The sequence below is a fragment of the Ictidomys tridecemlineatus genome, chromosome 2 (genome assembly GCF_052094955.1).
Source record: "Ictidomys tridecemlineatus isolate mIctTri1 chromosome 2, mIctTri1.hap1, whole genome shotgun sequence".
In the NCBI taxonomy this organism is placed as follows: domain Eukaryota; kingdom Metazoa; phylum Chordata; class Mammalia; order Rodentia; family Sciuridae; genus Ictidomys; species Ictidomys tridecemlineatus.
In genome coordinates, this window is record NC_135478.1 from 2,582,757 (window position 1) to 2,591,425 (window position 8,669).

At 60.3% G+C, this 8,669-nt stretch overlaps 1 protein-coding gene across 1 annotated transcript; it reads right to left on the bottom strand.

The window, feature by feature from the left end:
* Positions 1–75: 75 nt before the first annotated feature.
* On the bottom strand, positions 76–7,560 carry Stap2 (signal transducing adaptor family member 2). The gene is made up of 13 exons (XM_078033943.1): positions 7,341–7,560; positions 5,292–5,363; positions 5,020–5,142; positions 4,046–4,102; positions 3,430–3,530; positions 2,645–2,803; positions 2,256–2,325; positions 2,072–2,174; positions 1,871–1,942; positions 773–934; positions 602–694; positions 456–530; positions 76–237 (listed from the first exon to the last, which is right to left on the bottom strand). The coding sequence occupies exons 1-13, from the start codon at positions 7,440–7,442 to the stop codon at positions 158–160; spliced, it is 1,269 nt and encodes a 422-aa protein (XP_077890069.1). The 5' UTR covers positions 7,443–7,560; the 3' UTR covers positions 76–157.
* Between the last annotated feature and the right edge of the window lie 1,109 nt (positions 7,561–8,669).

Sequence of the window (8,669 nt, forward strand, 5' to 3'; positions counted from 1 at the left end):
TGAGGTGTCTGGGGTAAGTGGTGCCAGTCGTGAGAACACGTCCCACCCCATCCAGAGCCAAGCCAAACACGTGCGCCTGGGTCACTCAAGTTTTAATCCTGGGAGAGCAGATGGCGAGCTGAGCTGGGGCCGAAGCCCTCCTGTCCCGTGGCGCGGCTCACTGCTCCAGGGCCCGCCTCTTCTGCAGCTTTTCCTGCAGCTCCGCCGTCACGTCCCCCAGCCCTAGGGGGGGTGGTCCTGAGGCTTCAGCTGGGCCTGGGATCCCAGCCTGTGTCCACCCCAACCCATCAGGACCATCTACAGACGTCCAGGGCCCAAGGCAAAATTAAATGTGTCCCAAGGCATTAGGAATCGGAAGACCAGAGCACTGACCTGCAGGGCCCTCGGGGTCCTGTGTGACCCTCCAGGTCACGCCCTTTGGAAGCCCACCCTGCAGGCACCCACAGACCACTCACTTGTTGCAAGGAAGGCAGCCTGGGGTGAGCCACCCACCAACTTCCTGGCCGGCGGCCTGTTGTTGCCTTTGGGCACTGTAAAGAAGGCAGAGGTGGGACCGGCTGCCCGCTGGCAGATGACGGAGGAAGTGGGGAGGGATCCCTACCTGGCTTGGGCACAGTGGATGGCTTTGGAGGCTTTGCTGGAGCCTTTGCTAACTTCTTGGGCTTTGGGACAACCGGACAACCAGAGGAAGACACTGTGTGGACAAATGCGCGGTGTCACAGCCTGCCCCCACCCAATAGGACCCTGCCCCACACACCATCCTGATTCGCACCATCCTGATTCACGTAGTCCGCAGCTGGGGCATCTGCAATGGGGGTCACGTAGTTGTCATCCTGGCTCGGTAGCGGGGGCAGGGGAGGTAGTGGGGGCAGTTTGTCCTGGCTGGATGCCACAGGAGGCAGTGACTTGGAGCCACCTGCAGGGGGTGCAGGACCTGGCAGGGACAGTCACTGTCAGGCACATATGGTACAGGGATGCCTTAGGGTGGGTCTATGTGCATGTCTGATTACGTATATATGTCCCTGGGCATCTGTGGTTTTTGTGAACCTGCATTTGTGTCCCTGGGTAGCAGACACACTGGGTTTGCATAAGTTAAATATACGCCTAAGGCTTGTACGCAGGCGCCTGCTGCACCTGTGACCCCATGCAGCTCTGGAGGCCCGCGCTGGCCCATGCCTTTTGCTGTTGTCATGATCTAGGACTGAGAGGGCTCTGCACGTGTGTGTACATGTGCTGCCTGCTTCCAGGAGGTGTGTGCTGTGTGGTGTGGACACGTGGCTGGAACATGGGACACATGCATGTGTAGACTGTCGTGTCTACACAGGCACACGGGGGCCTGTGGTTGCGCAGGTAGACGCAGCTCACGGAGCCTGCGCTTGCGTGTGGACATGTGTGGGGACCCAGCAGTGCCCGACCCACAGAGCTTTGCAGGTGTCCTGCCTCCTCCTGCCCCATAAACAGAACGGACTGCCACCCCTTCCCTGTCACTCACCCATCCCTGGGCATCCTCTGACCCTCCAATGCCCTCTCTGCCCACTGACATCCCTTGGGACCTGCAGCCAACAGCATTCCTCCAGGGAGCCTTTCCTGCAGGCATCTCCCTCTCCTCCAGTTCCTCAAGGTGCCCCCTCCTCAGCTCCCATCTCTCCTTCATCCCATGTTCCACCCCACAGGGATGGGACTTACCTGTGTCCAGCTGTGGCCATCCCCGCCCCCAACCTGCAAGCTCCTCAGGACAAGGCCTGGGTAATTTCTGCCCCTGGACTCTGGGTATGAATCAGGCACTTGAGCCCATGTGCTGAGGGGGTGAGGCGGCATGGGTCCTGGGTCCCTCCCTCCTCCGCCCCAGCAACAGCGGAGGGAGTTTCACCTGGGTCCGAGTCAGGGGCAGAGGGCACAGTCCATACACTCTCCCCGTTCTCTTTATCCGCGTCCACGTAGCCTGGAACAGAGAGGGTGGCCTGGAGAAGGCACATAGCCAGAGGCTGGCCCGGGGTGGCCCGGACAGGAGAGGCGCGCACAGGGCCCCCCACCCCCACCCCCGGCCCCCGATTGGCAAAGCCTCACGCACCTAACACCTTCTCGTAGTCCTCCTCCAGCAGGAATGGCACCAACGCCTTCTTGGTGTGCGACACGAAATAATTGACCACTGCGTCCAGCGAGGAGCAGGAGAACTGCGGAGAGTGGGTAGTGGTCACGGCGAGGGCGGAGGGTGCGGATGGCGCCGGGGCGCTTCTTGGCACCCGCGTGCTCACCGGATCCTCCACGTCGATCACGTACTTAGCGCCCTCGCGTTTCACCTTGTAGTGCCGGACCACAGGCGCCCTGCAAGGTAGCCCAGAGGTACCAGGTAGCCCAGGCACGGCCCGGCCCTGGTCCTGGATCTGGCCCAGGGTGGGCCAGACCGACTGACTCCATCCAAAAGGGGGACCCGCCCCCAGTGCTGGCACCGCCCACCGCAGGGACCCGGCCGACCGACGCACCCCAGGGGAAGGAGCCCTCTCTTGCCGCGAGCCCACATTCTCCCTCCACCTTCAACGTGGCCCCAACCCCACCCCGACGACGAAGCCCAAGGGAGATCCAGCGTCACGCTGGTCCCCTAGGTCCCGGCTCGGCCGCCCCTCCGAGCACGCCCCACGCCCACCCGCCCAGCGCAAGCCCCTGGGCCGTCCCGCGTACCCGTTGAGCGTTGACGGACACGCCGTCCTTGCCGTCCCCGCTGGGCCGCAGCAGCAGGTTCCCGCACTCAGGGTAGCGCTCCAGGAGCAGCTGGGCCTCCAGCCGGCTCACCTTCAGAAAGCACCTGGGGCGAGCCGCGCCACCTACTTGGCACCGCCGGGTCCCGCAGGAGCGGGTGGCCCGGAGGACCCAGCCCACCTCCCAGGTCCAGGCCCCGCCCCTGGGTCCCACCCCCAGACCTAAGCCCAGGCCCCGCCCCGGAACCCACCCCCACCCCCAGACCTAGAGCCTGCCCCCAGAAGCTAAGCCCCGCCTTCCTCGGTAACCCCGCCCCTGAAGACCCTTCCTGCTTTCTGGGCACGTGATCCACCCCGAGGTCTACTCCATCCCCTAGTCAGAAGGCCAGGTAAACCTGTCAGGACTCACCTGGAGAACTTTCCCGCCCGGCAAACCCGGACCCTTCCCTGAAGGGCTCCCCAGGAACCTAGGGCTGCTCTTGAGGGCAGGGCCACCCTCAGGGTCCAGACACGCCCGTCTGTCCACCAGGCCTGGCCACCCTGCAGGCCATCTGTAGACCCTCTAGGCACCGAGACCCAAGATCCCATCCCACCGAACCCAGTATGAGTTCTTATCCCCGCTCCAACCCTGATGCAGCCTGTACTCAACCCGAGCCAGGTCACCTGAGCCAGCTCAGGGACACCCTCAGCCACTTCGTCCCCATCCTGGAGTCCCTCAGGCCCTGGCACTCACAACGGCATCTCCAGGGAGCGGCGCGCCTCCTCTTTGGCGAGGACCTCGGCCATCATATACAGGTGTCCTGGCAGCAGGGTCAGCTTGGATGGGATGCGGAGCTGAGGGGGATCGGGCACAAGCCGTGAACCAGCATGTGCGCCCACATCCCCGACAGGCAAACCGAGGCCGGCTCGCAGAGCCAGGATAAGAACCCCGGGTCTGAGGGCTCCAGGGCCTCAGGACACCGGAGGGGCAAAGAGGGCTTCCAGAGGATGACACGAGGCCCTGCAGAGGGGCACGCGGCTGGTGCTGGAGTCTGGGGTCTCACACTCCACAATCTACGGGGGCAGCAAGTCCCAAACTCAGTGGCCTGCCAGGGCCAGGCAGGAAGCAAACAAGTCAATGAGAAAAATCGGGAATGGGGGCTAAAATTTCTGGTTTTGAAATAATGGCAGCTAATTTTGAGTTTTAGCATTATGTTGGCCAAACAGATGTCTATGGCTACCTGTGCCCGCAAGTGGCCAGTTGGTGACCAGTGTGCCACACTCCAGACTCCTTCTACTGAGGGGTGGACAGGGAGAGGATCTTTAAGGCGGTCTGCTGGAGAACGGAGCAGGGGCAGGGCCATACTCACCTCCACCACCGTCAGGATGAAGCCTTTCCACATCTCGCGAGACTCCAGGCTCTCCACCTAGGGAGGGAAAGAGAGCCCAGCGCTGACCTGGACCCCATGGGCTCGGCTGTGGAACCGGCCCGCCAATAACAGTCCCTGCTCCCACGGGCTGTTTGAAGATGAAATGAGTTAGGCAGGCTAATGTGTCTGGATATAAGGACTCACGAATGTGGGGTATATCACTGTTAGTTATCATACCAACCATCAAAAAACAGGAGTCTAGCTGGGCGCCCGCTAGGGAGGCTGAGGCAGGAGGATCATGAGTTCAAAGCCAGCCTCAGCGACTTAGCAAGGCCCTAAGCAACTTAGTGAGACCCTGTCTCAAAAAAAAAAAAAATGTGTAAAAAGGGCTGGGGATGTGGCTCAGTTATGGACCCCTGGGTTCAATCCCTGGTACGAAAATAAATACGAAAGTAAAAATAAAACCATGAATCTAGGACTAGGGATGTATGTGGGTGGCTCAGCGGTAGCACTGGCCTAGCATGTGTGAGGCCCTGGGTTCCATCCCCAGCACAAGGAAAGAAAAAAAGAAAGAGAGGGAAAGAGAGAGAGGGAGAGAAGGAGAAAGAGGAAAAGAGACACAGGAAGGGAAAACACATGAATCAGACTCCACACACCTCCCTAGGCTCAACTCCCCGTGGCTCCCAAGTCCTGCAGCACACAAGCCCGGCCCTGTCCCTTCCTTCCCTCCCCTCTTTCCCTCTCCTGACACAGGCCTTCGACACACGGACTCTGTCATGCTCTGTCCCGCCTCGGGGTCTTGGCACAAGCTGTACCCTCTGCCCGTGAGCTCTTTCACAGATGTCTGAGGCTCAGAGAGGTTGAGTGACTTGCACAGCGTCACCAACCCAGCATAAGAGTCCACTTGACTCCATGCTTGTGTGTGTTAATGGGGCAGGGAAATAAGGAAGGACAAGCCCCTCCAAGTGGCCTACCTTGAACTTGATCTCCTGATCCCGGAGGACCAGGCTGAAGTGGATGCCAGGGTCACGTGAGCCTGCCCGGGGAGCTTCATCTGTGAGTTTCACAAAGGTTCTCAAGTCTAGCTTCTCCAGGGGCTGGGGCATAGAAGAGGGGTCTGAGCACAGGTTGTGTCCCCTCAGGCCCTCTAGATGATGTGGCTGCTGTGGTGGCCACACCACGCCCACCCTCTCCTGGTCCTGGGATCGAGGATGGACCAGTCATGAACCCCCACTTTTGCGCTTACCTGGAAGTCCCGATTGCTACTGTAGAAAGAGATGGTGAGGCCCTGGAGACCTGCCCAGAACTTCTTGTAACCCTGCGGAGCACAGGTGGAGGGCGAAGGAGGTGAGGTGGCAAGGCTGGGCGTCTGCAATACACTCTGTGTCTCGGGGCCTTGGCACTGGCTCTTCTTGGGCCGGCCTCCCTCCCCAGAGCCCACACAGGTCCCTCCTGCGCCTGCTGTCTGTCTGTCTGCTCAAACGCTGCCTCTGCAGGAGGCCTTCACACCCAGGGCCCAGCTCCAAGGGCTTTGCTCTCCTCCGAGATAGACAGAAAGGAGTTGTGGGCTGGGTGTGGCTCAGTGGTAGAGCACCGGCCTGGGGCGAGCGGGTCCTGGGTCTCCAGAGTCACAAGAGAAGAAAAAGAAGAAGGAACTTAAAGAGCACCGTCTGGTTTAGGAGGTGGGGGCTCCAGGAGTAAGGTGAACTGCGTCTGTGGTGTTCCTTCCACCAGCCAGCCCGCCACCCAGCGGCCACCCACCTGGCCATCTACCACCATCGCCCTCCCTGCATCCACTCATCTGCCCAGCGGGCCAGCCGTTCACCCCTCACCTTCCGTCTGTCCATCTACCATCCACCCGTCCACCCAGCCATCCAGCCCACAGTCCACTTGCCCACCAGATCTCCCTCCAGCTGCCCACAGACATGTACTCGAGGTCAACTACCACAGGGACCGCGTGCACCAGGCACCCTCAGGCACGGACTGGACAGTACTTGGCTAACCTCGAGTGGTGCTAGGGATCCAGCCCCATGTGACCTCAGCCATCTTGGGTCATAACCACCGAGATCGCCCCAGCATCACCTGAGTCCATGTTTCCTGCAGTTTCCCGGAGGGTTATAAATAGACAGCACAGTCACAGTGCTGTGTGGGACACCCTGCTGCGCCTGGGTGTGACGTGCTGGATAACCCAGGTACCATCCAGTCAGCATGAAGCTGCTTCTGTCCTGACACGGTGATACGCCCTCCCACCCCCCCACACCCTGGCCAAATCACAGGGGTCTGTCAGAATGTCCCCCGGGAAGTTACTCTGTGGGAAATGGGGTCTGCCTGCCTCTGTGCCTTGGTCCCGCGGCACCTCGGGCCTGTCCTAGGACTAGGCTCTCTTAAAGCCGTTTCATCCTGCTTCAACTTGGACGCTGTGGGACAAATCATCTTTCTCAGGGCCTCAGTTTCCCTGGGCATAGGTGGCAATGATAGCGGCTGCCACCTTGGGGTCTTGTGAGAACAGGCGGGTAGACAGATGTGGCGCCCAGGTGCCTGCCCGAGTTGGGTGCTCACCCACCCACATCCTGCCAGGTGGAACCAAGGCTCAGAGACTGAGGCCAAAGGCTGGGACCGAGGGGAGCGGAGCCGGGGCTCTCCCCTGCGGCAGGGATCTGTTGGTTGGGGAAGGCTTGGGTGCCCAGGGCAGAAGGCAATGGAATTAGATGGAGGGAACCCCGGTGGCCGAGGCAGGGGGAGCAGGGAGGAGCAGGGGGTGCTGGGGGGTCTACAGCAAAAAATGAATCTGGGCAGGGGAAGGGAGGGACAGTGCCCAAGGGAAACTGAGGGCTGGGCTTCACCCGGAGGAGCACACACCGCCCCCGGCCTTGGTCCTGTGGCCCCCAGCATCTCGCCCTGCCCCCCAGGCCACCTGTCCAGGGCCTTGACCCCTGCAGCTAAAGTTCACAGGGCCAACCGAGGGCTGGGCACTGGGAGAGGCGTGGGAGTGAGAAGGCTCCAGTTTCTGGAGGAAGTCCCTGGATTTGTGTGTACCCAAGAGATGGAAAGAGGGATGGAGACCTGTACAGAGGAGGCAGAGATAGTCGGGAGGGACACAGGTGGTCAGGTGGGAGCCGGAGCCTGAGAAACGGAGACACAGGGGTAGCCAGGCCAGGGCCAGAGCCAGCCCCAGCCCCAGCAGGCCCAGATGTCCAGCCCCCACCGCCCCCACCCGGTGCCAGCAGGGAGACCGGCTCGGGAGGTGGCACACCTGCCGGGGCCACCCAGCACTGCGGCTCCCTGCCCACCTTACCTGGTCGCAGCGTCCCTTTTTCTCTAGAAAGCTCTCATAATAGTGTGAAGGCTGGATGCCCTTGGGCTTGGGGACCCGGGGTGGGCTTGGGGCCGAGGCCATGACGGCCCGGGTCTCCCCCGCCTTTCCTTCCAGCCGGCGCCCCAGCCGGGCCAGGAAGCCGAGAAACAGGTTCCAGGGGAATTTCCTTTCGATTGTCAGCTTGTCACCTCCCTCCCCTGTCACCTCCCTCCCCTGCCAGGACTGGGCGGGGGCTGGGACAGGGCAGGCCCAGGATCCCAGGGAAATGCCTCTCTGGGCTCTTTCCTGAGCCAGACTGAGTAGGGAGGCAGGTGGCGCCTGAGGGCTGAGGGGTAGCACAGCTACCTCACAGGAACCCGGTGCAGGCCCCCGGCCCGGCCTGCTGGAGCAAGCTCACCCCTGGGGTCTCCACGGGAAGCACCCCACATAGGGAACCTGACGGCCTTCCTGCCGCCATCCCATCCCTTCTCACAGGATGAGAGAATCTAATGTTTGCAATTCTCCAGCGATCCCCTATTCTGCACCCACAAAGCCTTCCGTGGGTCCCTCTGGATCAAGAGTTCTCAGGGGCTGTGCTCTGAACTCCCGCTCTCTCTGTTCCACTTCTGTGGACCTTTATCCTGGATACTTCAGGATGCTCTTATCTGAAAAGGCAGTTGATCAGCAACTTTAATACATCTTTTTTTCTTTTTTTCCTGCTGCTGCTGAGAATGGAACCCAGAATGGAACCCATTTTATCGATTGCACATTCCAGGCACATGTTCTACCACTGAGGCACCCCAGCCTCCCATCCACGGTGGTCACTTCCCATTGCCACATACCCTGGCGAATTCACAGGTTCCGAGGATTGGGATATGAACGTCTTTAGGGGACTGAGTGGCTGAGCCCAGGGGGCATTGTACTATGGAGTTACATCCCCAGCCCTTTTTTGTTTTTATTCATTTATTTTGAGACAGGGTCTCACGAAGTCGCCTCCACCTACTGTCCCTGAGATGACAGGTTAGGGGAATAGTATTCTGCCAACCACAGCCTGAAAAAATGATGGATGACGTGAATTGATTGATTTTGAATACTGAAGCCACCTTATGTCCCTGGAACAAGCCTCACTAGCTCACAGCGTGTAACTTGTACGATTCATTATATTCATTCATTGAGCCCAGGGGTGTTGAACCACTGAACTGAGTACCCCCAGCCCTTTTTATTTTTCGAGTCAGGGTCTCGCTGAACTGATCAGGCTGGCCTTGAACTCCCAACCCTGCCTCAGCTTCCAGATGGCCAGGATGACAGGTGTGTGCCGTGGAGCTTGGC

Bases quoted from the DNA above. Each gene is read 5' to 3' on its own strand.
- Stap2 (XM_078033943.1), bottom strand. From the start codon at position 7,442: ATGGCCTCGGCCCCAAGCCCACCCCGGGTCCCCAAGCCCAAGGGCATC. The intron at 5,364-7,340 runs GTAAGGTGGGCA...TGTGCTCCGCAG, and splicing joins AAAAGGGACGCTGCGACCAG to GGTTACAAGAAGTTCTGGGC. The intron at 2,326-2,644 runs GTGGGCGTGGGG...GCTACCTTGCAG, and splicing joins CAGGGGCTTGCGCTGGGCGG to GGCGCCTGTGGTCCGGCACT.